At 41.9% G+C, this 16,369-nt stretch overlaps 1 protein-coding gene across 2 annotated transcripts in view; it reads left to right on the forward strand.

Moving 5' to 3' along the window:
- Tfap-2 (transcription factor AP-2) overlaps positions 1 to 16,369 on the forward strand; it is a 135,396-nt gene that overhangs the window by 99,166 nt on the left and 19,861 nt on the right. For both annotated transcript variants that reach the window (XM_076319875.1, XM_076319876.1), the window contains exon 5: positions 9,753 to 9,951. In XM_076319875.1, the coding sequence (XP_076175990.1) occupies positions 9,753 to 9,951 (199 nt within the window). The remainder of the gene's footprint in view (positions 1 to 9,752; positions 9,952 to 16,369) is intronic.

The raw sequence follows: 16,369 nt of genomic DNA on the forward strand, positions 1-16,369 counted from the left end.
GTATTTACAAATTTACAACTCCGTGGAAACATTCAACGGCAATTTCATCGTTTTATGTACGCAACCGTGAATAAATAACGTTAGGTGTAATCGACCGTTAAAAACGTGAATTCAAATTTTATAGATCCAACGTTTCGATTCTTATCGCGATCGTTCCTCGGAGAAACATTAACGATCGTAATGGATCGTAGATCGGTAAATTCAAATATTTGTATCGTTAACGAGACCGATTGCAAAAACAACACGTTAATTTATTTACGAGTACGTTCCATTTGATCGAATTAGATAAAATTATGGTCGATTATATTGGTCGATTTGAACGATATTCGAAAGATTATTTAATCGAGTTAAGTGTATTTGAAAAAAACGATCGCGAGTTATAATTTAGACACCTCTCGATCGCGCTTAATGTTGACAGAAATGTAGCAAAGAGGGTTTAAATATATCAAATATTTAATATCGATAAATATCGCGTTTTAATCGCGCGTCGTTCTCGCGGATAGTCGAATTTTACGCGCGGTACGCCGCGGTATCGGATATCCGGAAACATATGTCCGAACCGCGACCGCGTGAAACATTTCGTATAATTTGATCGATCGTTTCGCGGTCGCGATAAGATCGTATCCGAACGAAACACCTCGATCACCTTGACTCCGTGAAAATTTCCTGACTGCCCTCTTGTAATTCACGCCCTTTCATTGCTATTTTACACGCCGGTATGGCCGTTACGTGCTCCGTGTCTCTCGATGCGACATAGATCGGAACAACCGTTTCGTTTCTAACACAACTGATGCTGTTCGGATAAGAAAAGAGTAATTGGGGACAGCGTAGGTTTAGACGTGAAAGTAACCGGGTTCGCAGATGTGCTCCTTTTTTCTCTCGTGTGATTTCGTAATCGGAAAAAGTGTACGACCGTCGCTTCCGGTCATTAGTCGTTACAACGATAACCGGTGGCTCGTATAAAAGATTCCGTTTCTCCTTAATTTCTGTCGGAATATCGAACGATTTTGAAACCGTTACGTCACCAGCACGCACGAACCTTACAATCGGTAAAATAACACCGATAATCAGGGTCGATCAAGCAATTATAGTTATTCGTTGACAGTACGAACAAAAGACATTTTCTTTTTTTTTAGGAACGTTTTTCGATTTGGAAAGTGAATTTTTTTAATCGTTCGATTAGAACAAACGCGTTCTTACGATACTATGTATCGATATTATATTCTCAAGTGTCAGTTTTAGATCGATTGTTACAAAATTATCCGGAGATGACTTTTGTAAGATAGAGAACGGTTATGAAGAAATTGTCTTTTGTTCGTATTAAGAAGAATACATAATTAATCGTTCGACCACAATTATCGACGTTATTTCAAATATTCTACAAGCGAACGAAAATTTTTGGTAAATTGGGTAATCGTTCACCGATACATTTGAAAATTTAACTTTGAAAATTCAAGTAGCTGGATTATTACACGGTAGACTACAGCAGATCCTCCATCATCCGAACGTTTTGCTATTTAAATGTTCTATTATACGACACGAACGCGTCCTTATCGAGAATCTATTTTCTGGTCGAAACATTCTTGTGTAATGGCCAAAATTAATTCCGATCATAGTAATTTAATGCGAATAAGAATGACACGAAATCGACACAATGACTATAATTACATTTAATGTGAATCGGGATGGCATGAAATCCGTACAATGACTGTAATTAAATTAAACGCGAGTAAGATTGGCACGAAACCTATACAGTGAAAACTCGAACACAGAATACTAAAAATTGTATATTACGAGGTCGACATTAAAAATGTTTTAATTTAAGACTTTCGAAGCGTTCAGGAGTTTAAAAAAAGACGTGGAACGGATACGTATAACCTGTGCAGCTTAGTACGTTACAAAAGAAGTCTATAAACTTTCTAAAAAATTATATCTTTGTATTATTTATTAATCGTGTCACTTCTCCTCGAATATGGAACGATCGACTATTAATAGAGATTCCATCATCCTATCCCATACCTAGCTACTATTTTTTCTTTCTTCGAATATATTTCGAAACTCATCTTCCGATATTTATTAATTCTTTTATCATTTTTCATCCTGATAATCATACTTTCGTAATACACGATTAAAATCGTGTATAATTCTATTGTATAATTCTCCTTACGCTTCTACCTATTGTCGCGCATAACCCAGTTACTTCGCTCCCACATTGATCAAACATTTACCAAAGATTAAATCACAAATAAAGAAGAGATCAAAAATTGTAGAACGACCTTGCCACCCTATCCTCTACCATATACGAAGAAATCGGTGAGTCACGGAAACTATTCCGCGACGTCTCCGCGTCCTGCGGTCTTAGAAGGAGCATCGTTCCTCTTCGTCCCCGCGCGACATTCAAATTAAGTCCCATTATCGCGAACTTCCTGGCTAATAAGTTCCACGAAACATATCCACGGACGCGCAGCCGTGCATTCTCGGCAAATTACCGGAGATTTGCCTTCTGTCCCCGCCAATGGTGGATACGCGGCGGTGTATACCTGTGCCAGGTGTGTTAGGCTGTATCGTCGTTCGAGCGGCGAAGTTGCTTCATTGACGGCCAACGTGTCCCGGTCGTTGTGCTCCCGTTGGCTCCTCGGCCGTTTCCGTTGGTATGAAAATTGCACCCCTCGCTCGAACCACGATCGCTATTAGCCACTGCGAATACGCTCGCGAAGGTGCTACCGAGCTGGCAATCTGCCGTTTCGTACGTGTTCGACGACGACTCTTTCCCATCTACACGCCCCGCTTCCCTCCCCTCGCGCTCGATCGCTCTTAATTTTGGCGCGAGGAAAGTAGTCGCTCGTACGGAGCAATACGGAGCAACGAGGTTGAGATTTATCGTAAAATAATTAATCTCGACGTTCCCGGTGCAAGGTTCGACCCTCTTCGAAACGTCCAGGTTAATTATTTTGCGATGTATCTTAATCCCGTTGTACGCGGTGTCGTTGCACACGATTAATTAGTTAACCCGCGCCCGGAGTTAATTTATGCAGTACCGGTAACATTTTTTAATTTCGTTCTCGAGTTTGTTCATCGTTGCTCGGAACTTTTTTCGACGAAGTTTCGGGGAAACGTCGCCTCTGCGAATTTTAAGAACAGAGTTTCCTGTAACGCGTTAGATTTTAATTGCTCGTCGCAGTGCCGGAGTAAATACTTCGCCGGTAATCGAAAGCTACGAATAGACTTTGGTTGTTCGGGTACTCGAGCGGTACGAACAGACTGAATATTTGATATAGGAGTGTTCGAATGCTACGAATAAACTTTGAATATTCACTATAATTTGTAGTATCCAGATAATAATGTATTTCCATTTTCACACTATTTAAATAATAGTGATGTATTTAAATCTTATCGGTTCATTATTGGAGTACCGACACAGGTGATCAAATGCGATTAGGTAAATTAGAGATAGTTAAAAGACGATCGATGATCTGCATGTATATAAATATATTTAATCACAGTCGTATGTAAACGTATGCAAATACTTGTTTCCGTAACGCGTCTTACAGTAGCGCATGCCAGAGCACAAGATCGCGTGTAATTGATCCATCACGATCTATCTTATTCGCTGCGCTATCGACAATTTTATATCAAAGGTGCCAGCACAAACGTTAAAAAATAACACTTGAACGATAACGATGAACTCAAAGAACCACTTTATTTCCATTCCACGTCGCGCTACTCGAATATCACGAATACCCAGATACTTGTACAAAATATTCAACTTGTTCAAAATATTCGAACAGTCCCTAATTTGCATTGGAGAATAGAACAGAGGTGTGATAATGTATGGATATCGATCGTCACGTTATAATTCTACGTGTTTCGTAGCGTTACTGGTTCGGTTAAACATCGGCACGAAGATTGCTCGAATGACTCCGATTATTAATAATCGATAAGTTAACGAGCCCCGGATAATTCATTCGTGAACGTGGCGAATTATCTTATTAACTTCGAGTATCTTGAAGTCTATAATTTTCTGTTCGAAAGAAAACTGTGAAATAACGACGACTTTAAAATCGTCTCTCGTGAAAACGTCGAACCAAACTCTACGACGATTAAAATATTTTATCGTCAGGAGCGATTCGAGAGGGTATCCTAATCCCTCGTTATTAAAGATCCAAATATTTCAAAAATGGAACCTGTGCTCTTGTTACGTTACAGCTCGTAAGGGTTTTCGTACGCAAAATCAAAGTATCGGAATACTTGGAAAACGCAACCATCGTGCGAAACAATCCCACGATTTCACCGTTTCAATTTTCCATTTTAATTCGTCGGTTCGCGAGGCTCGTTGCTGCGAGGCGGTCATCAACGAATACCGGCGCTCATGATCAAGAATCACGCCGCGTGTCATTATCAAACTGTCCACTCGATAATGTTACTCCGTCGTAGCTTTCTCAACATTATAACATTATTCCACCGTAGAAAGCAAACTCGCCCACGTCTTGCCTCTTGCTTGTCTTGCTTGTCAGCCGGTTGTTTCGTTCTCGAGATCCATTGACGTCAATAAAGAGAAGTTTTATTCGAGGCTCGCATTCAAACGGCAGCGCCGATTTATCGCTGTTCGAGAATTTAATTGACTGCCCACGCTTCGCGGTAATACGGCCCGATATCGCCGCAGCCGGTGTCTTTGACAAACGATCGCCGATCGATGCTCGGCCCCGTGCCTTAACGTAAAATATTAGGTGAAAAACTCGTCGTTAGGTCGGCCGTGTAACCGAGCACGAATCGCAACGATTCGATGAGTGCAACAATAATCGTTTCCCTCGTTCGTTATGTACTTACAAATGTCAACCGTTTCGAAGTATTTGCCCGCTGGAAGTTTATCTCTTGCCCCGAGTGCGCGACGTATTCGTGCGAAAAAATAAAGAAAAAGAAACGAGAACCGAACGACAAACGCGGTTCGCGATTCTTTCCGGAACGAAGTACAACATTTCCGGTTCCTTTGCTCTGCATTTGAATTCACTAAACTTCGAAGAGAGAGGAGCGAATCTAATTCAAAGATTAGATACGAGAACGACGATATTGGAAATGGGTACAATAATATGCGCCAAAAGTGAAATTTAACGATAAACGTTGTTTTCGCGTAAGTTAAAATTTCTTTCGCGATCCACGCGTAAATAAACGTTGGATTATTTTTACCGATAACGTCATTTGATATTACTGAAACGAAAAATATTGCTCCCGCGCATTGGCAAATATGTACTTGCATCAATTCACACGAATCTCACAACGTAAGCGCTTACTTCTGTTTCCATCGACACCTACGATCTTTCTACCTCCCAAAATTTAATTTTCGACTACTTCCAATGTACGTACACTTTCTTCTTTACTACGACACTCTTTCACTTAGCATTCATTTCTAAAATTACGTCTATCATTTTACCGAGAACATTTCCATTCCTACACCCGGGATCCTCGAGAGCTCGGCAAATGAAATTTCATCCACGTACACCGTAGAGTTAAAAAAAATTCTCGAGATATCCAGAAACCGCGATCGATGGGGCGTTCTCCTCGCGGTTAAGGATGACGAGTATAGCCCCGGGTAATTGAAATCGCTATTGCTACAAATTCTCCGAGTCTAATTATCGGCGTGCTACACGTACGGTAATTAACACAGGCGTAGCTTGTACACCGTGGAAGCCACGTTTTCACGGTTCTAGCAGTCGTGACCGAGCCTCTTGGCACTTTTGTTTCAACGGCGGTGGTAATATATCCACGTTTCTCGAGTGACAAATTATCTAGTGGCGACTTCCTAGACGTTATCTCGGCTAAAACAAGACGGCGGCACTGCCGGGATGCCGAGGCGAGGATGTTGCCGCGGATACATGCACGCCGCTTCCATACGGTCCCGTTCCGGAGAAGGTGAAAGATGACTGAAAATCTCATTAGCCGGCAAATTTCGAACTCATACGGTAGGGATTTACGACCCTGGATTCTAATCGCGGTAAATATCGTGTAATGGACTCACTTTTCCTTCGAGTTTTTCACCGTGTTTTCGCTACACGCGAGAGCATCGTTTTTCCACCGTAGACCTTCGCGATTCGACGATTCGATCGATGTTGAAAGAAGTCGAGCTTCATTCTCGTTTACTCGTGATACAACGTCGACAAACTGTTCTAACGTCATTTATCCGAAATTGTTAACTGTCCACGCGAAGTGATCAATTTTCTGGAAATCCTTCGTGAAATTCTTTCACGCGAAATATTGTGGTTCGGAGAATCTTTCCTGTCGTATTTGCAATATTTCTTCGAAATCAGAAACCGATGCCTCGAGAAAATCCTTCAAGTCGTGAAATTGATCTGGAATGGAACATTTTTACATACTATACGTACGTGCGTTTACGCTCTACGAGAACGTAATATTTCAATTCCAATTTCAATTCGTAAGCCACGAAGTTTTTGCGGATCGAAGATAGTACACTGAATTAGGTGGCGAGAGAGGATCTCCTCTCGAGTCGAAAGGGTTATAGAGAGTAGATGTGAGACGTGAGTTTAATAGACGAGTAGGTGTAAGTTGAGTAAAAATAGAAAACATTTCGAGAGTACAATCGTTGGATCTCCACGAATAGATCTCGATGTATCGACACGGTGCAACGGTTTGTAATTTACCAGTCGGTGTGTGTCAGCTTTTTTGTTAACATTTACTCGTAATAATGAAATTATGGCATCGACGAGTACACAAGTATACGGATTACCGTAATATATCAAAGAAATTTTCCTGAAAACGAACCTCGCTGAAAATGTCACGGGACCGTTTATTCCTGTTCGAAGTCTCGCTGAATTAACGGATACATGCCTTTGTAATTAACTCACGATCGATTGACCGATAGCGGATCCATCGATGAGTGAGACGATTTCACAATTCGCGCGGCGAAAGGTTAAAACGACCCTGGATAATTACACGTTTTACACGAGCTGCGGCTAACGTAAGCAAAGCGCGAGTTATTCCCATTAAATAAGTTAATACACCTTCCAGTACCGTTATCGAGATGAAGATACCGAAGCGAGATAATTTTCAACGTTTCGTGACTTTTTTACAGAATGACACTTTCCGATATTTCTTGATAAAATGTTTTCGATTTTTTATATAACTTCGTAAAACTACAGCGACATTGAAATATCCGTATAGTGGATTTGAGAATATCCTGGAGAGTTTTTATTCCTTTCGAAAAAGAAAAATGAAAATGAATCTTTGGATAAGTCAGACTTAAACTGTTACGTGATTAAAAACAGGGATGGTCGAGAAACATTTGTTTCATTTTTAAGAAATTCACTTTCTGTTGTAAGTTTGGAAAATAAATTTTTGGAAATATTCGTATACTATCGTAATTACCAAAATGAAGATTTGTAATCGGTACAAGTGTCATTTTCTTCGATACATTTCCCTCCACGTATTATATATTCCAAGGAAAATAAAAATGTTGATCTAAACTCGAATAAAACTACATTACACGTGACACTGTACGATTATATAAAATTGTTGATCAAAGCACACGATGAAAATTTGAAGCTCGTATTCTTATTGTATGATCGAAATACGTATTTAAATTATGTACAATTAAAATTTCTTTCCCTAACGAAGAAGCTAAGCGATAATGTACGAAGTGTATAACTTCACCGTACAACACCACCGAATTACAAGCTTCTCGATATACTACCAAATTGTGAGCGAAATCGTCGACCGACTTACTCGTTACATGATTTTCCACCGCTTCATTCGCGAGATTACAATTTATAAGCGCGGAACAAACCCCGTGTCGACCTATTTGGTTCGCGTAGAAATTTATTACCCGTTTGACCCGACCGATCGAGACTTCGACGCGGATTGATTCCACTTGACAACTTGTTTGCACTCCCTTCCTCTTGCCCTCTCTCGACCGGTCTCTGTCTTCTCGTCGAAGATTTTCATGAATACGAATGTTAAGCAAAATCCACTCTTCGCGGTGCGTGCACGTATCGCGATCGATTTTCACACAAAGACCCACCGGGGATCTCGTACACGCGACACACGGCGATATAAAATTTCACGTTGGCAAGAAAGAAAGAAGAAAAAAAAAAAATAATGAAAATCGTGGACATTCCTCGCGAGAATTTTCTCTTGGGCGCGAATTAATAACGCGGTCGATGGAAGAAGCAGGACCAGTTTTTCAACGAACTTTCAATCTTCGGTATTCCAAGACGGAGAAGTTTCTTCGTTTATGAATGAGGCAAACATCGAAGAAATTTCCTCAGGTTGTGCAGTTTACGCGCTAATAAAACGAAGTTGAAATTCTGGTAGAATTTCAGTTATCCGGTAAATTGGTAATTTTAAGTAGTTTCGCCGAGGTTAGGTTTTATATTACAACAGCACGTCGCCTCGTCTCTTGTCCGCTTCGTTTTTCGTCGTATCGTATTTTTTCCTCATTACGCATTGTTACGATTACGATAATAATGTGTATCGAATAGAATAAAGTAAAAATAATATTATTTTAAGAAATCCACGGAAACTTGAACGACGATCGAACGATCCGAAAAATGAAATTTAGGGAAAAAAAAAACATCGTGTCTCGTATTGCCACGATTTAGCGTAAGAATTCCAAGCTTATCGATACGAAACTCGCGTTTGCTCTAAACAGCCATAAACCATAGGTGTATGTACCTCATGATCGAACGAACCGACGATGAAGAGTTTCAAGTTATAAGTTGACCATCGATTTGCCTTGTAATAATACGGCTTTGTTCGATCCCTGCGGCCCTATATTAAGCATTCCAGGGCAACGATGCAATAATGCCGGACTATCGGTGCATAGGAATGAAAACAGGACGGGTACGGTGAATTTAAAATATTTCGCGAAGATATTGCCTCTGATCACGGTTATGCGCACCTACACACAGCCAAGGATAACGTAATTTCAGAAGAACCTTCGGTTTTGGTATTCCTTCCTGTCCAGTCGCTGAAACCTCTTTGACCTTTTACGGGAACATTGTACAGTAATCTTAAGAGGATTATTACATTCCTTTTATCAACTGGATAATATTAATTGCAAAATATTTTGCGGACATTATATTTCTTCAATTTCTCGCTTAAAGGAGGACGTTACTCTACCGTTATTTTTAGAAAGGTTGAACTATTCCACGAAATTGTCACGGAGGTCAACTTCAGTTTTCAAATGTAAATTTATACGAATTTCCTCGCGGTTCCATCGGTACAAGTTTAGTTTGAGAACGACTTTTTCCAAACAATTTTATGAAAAGAATCGTACAGCAAAGTTACACTGTACATCAATATTTACCGAGCTGTGAATATTTTATACGTTACGAGATAAGTTACGAGATCTTCGCGAAATAATAAATACAAGTTACATATCCCTTTCGAAACGTTACGTCTCCCATGAACTTACTATGTCAATTTATACGAAGCGTGGTCGATGTTGTAACCGGACGAACACCTTTGCAACACCGTCGTTTCCCGACGATTTATCATTCCGAAATTATCGCCACGAATGTTTCAAACATAACCGGACCACTCGTGGATTTTTCGTATCGACCACGTGCACGTAGTCCCGATCGATCGGTACCGATTGAACTCCCACGCGAGCCAGCACCTACCAGCGATTGAAACGTTCGATCTCTGCTTTCTCGACACTTTGCGCGCGCGCGTTAATTGATCTTTAATCGATCGAACGAGTAATTCGCCGTTACAAACGTACCCGTACTCTACTGTTGCAGACATGAAACCGTCAGACAGGAGCGAGAAAGCAATGCTGAGTGGGAACGCGCAACCTTCGGACGTGTTCTGTTCGGTTCCAGGACGATTATCGTTACTAAGCAGCACCAGCAAGTACAAAGTTACGGTAGCCGAGGTACAAAGACGACTATCGCCACCGGAATGCTTGAACGCGAGTCTCCTTGGTGGAGTCTTACGAAGGTAAGGTATCGCCTCGAAACTTTGGTCCGTCTACGCCGCTCCGCGCGAGCTCCGAAGGCTTCGTTTGCATAATACAATTTTATAAGGGGATTAGCTCCCTTATAGCCAGACAATGATACGCCGTTGTTTGATGTCCCGGACGAAATATCGTCCCCCGTGAAATCGTCGTTTTTCCATTGTGTACACGATATACCAAAACGACTCGTTCCGTTTTACGAACCATTCGAACGTTTTACGCGACGGTTAAAAAAAAAAAACTATTACGTCTTGTCGTAGAGCGTTTAGCCTCTCGTGTTCTTTTTCGGTAACGGAAATGCACCGGATAGAAAATAATACCGGAAATTGTGGAAAACGGGTTGGAAAAATTATTCTTAAGTTTTGTTTGCGCTCGACTCGTTTACAGCACGGTACTTTGAGAACACTAGGCAAAAATTTTGTATCGACCCTTTGTACTCGAGGCTTCTTTCCTACCAGAAACCGACGCCTCGAGAAAATCCTTTAAGTGGTCAAATTCATCCGAAATGGAACATTTTTATATATAATACTTTGTATGCGTGCGTTTACACTCTAGAAGAACGTAATATTTCAATTCGAAGTTTTCCCGGATCGAAAATAGTTTACTGAATTAGGTGGCGACCGAGGATCTCCTCTCGAATCCAAAGGGTTAATTCAGGTTTCATTTGACACGGTTTCGATAGCACATGGAACGAATTGATCGTGTTGTAGGAAGATTGAATATACGAGAAATGGATTTTTAGAATCGCGGGGGAAATGTCCGAGTTCTTAACGAAACTTCTAGCCAACTATGGTTTCACGATCTGTAACTTTACGACTCTACAACTCTATAACTCTACAACTCTATAACTCTGTAACTCTGTAACTCTGTAAGTCTATGACTATATAACTCTATATAACTTTATAGCTTTAGAATTCTAAATCTCCTTGTACTCCGATACTCCGATACGCTACAACCTTAGAACTTTAGAAGTTTGGAACGTTCAAACTCTAAAACTCTAATCCCCAGAAATTTTAAGGAAGTTTAGTCACGAGTTATTTTTACTTCTAGGGTTTAACACAATTCCATCGCGAACAACACCCGGGACTGACAAGCAGCATTGTGCGTTACGTTTCGCGTGTTAGGGTTCGCGTCACATTGATCCGTAGATCGCGAACAAAACGATCTATCTCTCAGGGCGACCGATTCCGAACAATCGATCCTCTCGTCGTACGCTAATCGTCGAGACCGGGTACGAAGAACCCTTACTTTAATCTCCATCGATTGCAAGGAATTTCGCTCTTGTGTAATTCTTGCTCTCGGAATCGAAGACAATTCTGTAGGCGATCTTCGGAACGATCGCCACAGTTAAGCGTCGAGTGAGACAGTATATCTGATTGTTCGCGTATTGATGCGTGGGAATGGTCTTGCGCGTGAAAATATAAGAAAATATAAAGTGTTTGGGATAGACGAGCGAACGAAGTGTCTCCGAATCGTAAAAGAACAGCGGACTGAGAAATTTACCGAACCAGATGCAAGGAATGAAAAACAAAAGGGGAACGAATGTGTCTGCGAGAACATATCTCCCATGGCAAGAGAAACGCGACCGAAATCGCTTCTTGTAAATTAATCGAAGCGTGTTCGGTTATTGGAATTTCGTCGAAGTGAGTCGGAGAGTCGAACAGAGACTGTTTTACGAAACCCCACCGACCTTTGATCGCGCGACTCGCTCGATCGCAATTTCATTCAGGTAGAAGCCGCGGCAACACGGGGCAACTGTAAACGCGTCGCGTTCCGGGCCGCGAATGCGTCTTCGTTCGAGAGCGATCCATCTCGCAACCCTTTGAACCGCCAACGCGCGTTCGCCCGCATCGAACAAGCATTTTAACGGTATCGCGTGGTCGGTGTATGATGTTTCATCCCGAAAACTAGCACGCGTGCGAGCGAGCGAGCGAGCGAGCGAGCGAACGAGCGACGATAAGAAACGCCATGGATACCGTAACGCCGTGAATAAACGCGTAACGCTTCCGTAGGTTTACACGTAGCGTTGAAAAATCGGAGCAGACAGCATCAACGGCAAGGAACAATGCCGCAAGATAGAGGATACCACGGAACTATGATACCGATACCCTCCGACCGTTACGCGACTCTATATCCACGCGGGTTAATTAATAAACGCGGGTTCGCCTTCGTTCGGCCACCTTCGTACTCGAACACGGACAGCCAACTGATTTATGGGTTTCTCTCTTGTAAGCGGGAAGCGCTCTTCTTTATCTGATCCGCCATTTTACTCGGCCAGAACACTATCCGTTGCACAATGCTTTATCACCAAAGGCGTGGATAAATCACCGCGGCAACGGCCGGATATATCTCACGCACGCGTAAACGTACGTAAAACGGGGGTATGGGTGTGTGTTGGTTCGGGCATATACGTCTCGGTACGTTCGATTTTTCGCGCGTGTATCGCGCCGTCGGATTATGGTTCGAACGAGGGGGGAGTTACGTGGATTTTGAGGCGCAGCTGTAATACGTAATAATAGCGGGCTCTTCGTCTTCGTCGGTGCTGATGCACGAGCTGTTAACGAGCCTGTGGGAACCATGGTAAATACGAGTAGGTGTTTCCATAATTTTAGAGAGGTGCTTCGAATATTGATTCCGTGCGAGGAGCCGGGACGTGTCTAGGACTTTACGGTTCTTCTTGGGAGAGATGACGGATTTTATTTCTATCGCACTGCGTTTCCATCATTCGAGAGAGAGGCTTCGAATATTGATTTCATGGGAGATACTAGGGAGCGTTCCAGACTTTGTACTCGGTACGTTGCGTTACACTTGCGTCGAGAGCTCGATAATGGTAGTTAATTTCATTTCTTAATTGTACGATATTTATTGTACCGTAGATCTTTCTCTCTGTAACTGTAGAAAAATCTATGGGAAAATTTTGTACTTAACGTCGTACGATGTAATTCTTTTATTATCTAAAGGGATCTTCATCGATTTAGGGTCGTTCGGAAAGTCATTTCGTTTTCCAAAATGGAGAATATATAATTTAATAAAATGTTTATACACTCTAAAAATATCGCGTTCCATTTTTACAAAAAAAAAAAAAGAAGAAACGAAATATCTTTCCGAACAACCCAATAGATTTCGATGTTATAAAGTCGATCCTGTTCGAAGACCAAACACGAAGCTCCAGGGAATTCTAAATTCTTCGATAGTCGAAATGAGTGAAAAATACAGCGAGCGACGAAGAACGAGCCGTGACGTTATCTCATCGAAAGATAACATCTTTCCAATTTATTCACGACGTCCTTTTTCGCTTACCGTCTAGTCAAATTTTTTCAACCGGATTCTGGAATATCTCGAATCGAGGGTTCATTGATCCCCGGTTCCTTAAGAATGGATCTTATTTCTTGTTATTAATTAAGTTATTGATCTCATAGCTTTGTTATTTATTTTCCATTGCACTTTCAATCAATGGACACCAATTCGATCACAAAAGTATTCCCTGATCTTCGATGGATTACTATTTGAAAATTCTCTACCATCTTAAAGAAGGTGTTTCGCGAGTCCAGATCTGGTCTCGATCGCTACGACTCGTTGGAAAACATTGTCGCTACATTTTTCATACGCCTACGTACGAACAGTATCTAATACTCTAGTCCTGAGCTAAGACAGTCCCACAAACCGGATCGAATTCCACATTAGTTCGTTATGGACGAGCCCTCTTACGCGTTACCAACTAGGGGAGCTATTATTCTTAGCTACCATTCTCATTAACAATTTCACATTACACTGTAAATCAACACGCCAGTCGAACCGAGTACGCAAGTACCCTCTCGTTCGAACCAACCATTTGAACAAATTCTGTATCAACGAAAAGATGTTTCGTAAATTCAAATCTAGTCTCGATCGTTGAAAAACATTGTCGCTATATTTTCAATGCAAACATTATCCAACTAATCCGTAAGACATACTCTAGGACCAAGTTGAACAGTCCTACAAACCGGTACGAGTTTCACGTTAGTTTCGTTACGAACGAGTCCTCTTACTTATTATCGAATAAAAGAGTCATTATTTCTGTCCACCAGTTTCATTACCAATTTTACATCACGCTCTCGCTGAACGCGCCAATCGATCCGAGCGCATAACCACTCTCACACGAACCAACCATTGAACGAATTCTGTATCAACGTAAAGGTGTTTCGTAATTCCAGACCCAACCTCGATCGCCACGAGTCGTTGGGAACCATCGTCGCTATATTTTCAATCCAAACATCAACTAATCCGTGAAACGTACTCCAGAACCGAGTTAGAACAGTCCCACAAACCGGATCGAATTCCACGTACGTTCGTTATGAACGAGTTCTTTTACGCGTTACTCACTCCGGTCGCCCGATCTCGTTAACAATTTTACCCTACGCTCTCGATCAACGCCTGCGATCGAAAATCGTTCGCGCAAGCGCTCTCCAGTTTCGTACGAACCAACGAATTCTAAATCGATCCAACACCGTTTCGTAAGCGGAGACCCGGCCTCGATCGCGCGATTCCGATGAGAGAAAAAGAAAAAAACGAACGAACGCATCGTCGCCGCGTTTCCCGTACGCCCACGCGCGAGCATTAACCATCCACGAGTCGTGTACCCCATAGACCGCGATAGAACTGTCCCGCAAAACCGGAGCAAATTCCTCGCGAGAGAGAAAGACAGGGGGGGAAAGAAAAAGAGCTCGCGGAATAAACTGCCAATAAAGCGGCCGATCTATCCCCCGATGCAAATGAGACATTAATAATTGCATAGCTCCGAGTGTCAATTCCTCGTACGAGCGACCCTCGGGCTGGCAAGCGCGCATTCGATGCACCGCAGACCGCGACGATATAATTCATCCATTCGAATAGCGATCTGGCTGATAATTACACGCGCCCGGTTCTCTTGCCACCATAGATTCTACCGTGCCCATCTGCCTTTCTTTTGTCTCTCGCGGCCGGCTCCCTTCGCTCGCCCCCCTCGCGCGCGCAACCCATCCCTCTTTAGTCCCGACAGTGTTCTACCTTCGCGGTGAATTAAGGTTTACGAGCGACGGGTTTACAGTGCTGCGAACGATCTCGCGTCGTTCCGTTCGGTCTCTCGATGCGCAACTCTCCTCTCTCAATTGCCGGTTGCCCGAGCGAAATTAAAATTGCAACTTGGTTTATCGACTCTTCAACGCTGACGGGGATTGATATTTTATTAACCGTTTGACCGCGCGCCACGGTCGCGAGAATTCGATTTTTCCCGATGGGGACCACCTTTCTCCGTGAGCGACGATTTACGCGCGGTGCTTCGAGACGCTTCGTACGACGACCACGATAACGACAACGACGACAATTCGTTTCGATTGGGAGAATTTGCGAATTTCACCGTTCTCGTTTTCTCGTGCGCGGAAATTTCGATCAGAGGAGATAGGTGGGGTACCGCGAGCTTTTGGTACGTGTTCAAGGGTGAACGTTAGGTTTTTATTCGGAAAAATTGAATTTCGAGTTTCTGTTTTCCATCGAATGAAGGAAAGATTTTATTAGGTTGTTCGGAAAGTCATTTCGTTTTTTTACGGTGAAAATGAAATACGATTTTTTCAGAGTGTATAAACATTTTATTGAATGATGTATTCTCCATTTTGGAAAACGAAATGACTTTCCGAACGACCCAATAATTCGGACGAGAAATTTTCTTAATCTCCGGTACGTGTTTACAGAGAAACGCCAAGTTTTCGATTTGGAAAAGTCTAGATTTTTTCGCGTTCACATTTTTCATTTCAAGATTTTTTATCGAGAAGAGCTATATTTTTTGTACGATACACGGGTCCGTACTTATTTTTGACGTTAATTTGGAAAAATAGTTTATACCGATACCGATGGAAGTCATTTACAGTGAAAAGGTCTTGCAAGTTTTCGATGGAGTAATAGAATAAAACGTATTAGCATTTGTTTGACCCTCTTCGATCGATAGAAAACTTTGAATACAATAGGGAGGACATTTGCAACTCTTGAATTAATACATGTAAACCTAAAGTATTGTAAACAAGAACTTGTATTCTTCGTCCATGTTCATAAATGCGAAGTGAACGAGAACAGTGATCTGGTACCGAGTCTCCGCTGAAGTTGATTCAGTTGCGACTAACGATGAGTCAGAGGTCCGCGATGAATCTTCAAAACCAATGTTCTCGAAAATGACACTGTAGAAAAAATTCCACGCTAGACAGATAAATTTAACGAAAACGTACTGTGATTTCAAGTTTACTTTTCTTTCATTGGGTTTCGATTATCCTTGCAAGTATCGATTTTGTTTATCGAGGCACGATAAACGAGATATTCGAACTCGTTTAACGCAGAATACGTATTAAAACATCAGACAAGAGAAAAACGTCGGTACTGATTCGTAGTCGTTCTTGC

Source organism: Ptiloglossa arizonensis, chromosome 9 (genome assembly GCF_051014685.1).
Source record: "Ptiloglossa arizonensis isolate GNS036 chromosome 9, iyPtiAriz1_principal, whole genome shotgun sequence".
Taxonomy (NCBI): domain Eukaryota; kingdom Metazoa; phylum Arthropoda; class Insecta; order Hymenoptera; family Colletidae; genus Ptiloglossa; species Ptiloglossa arizonensis.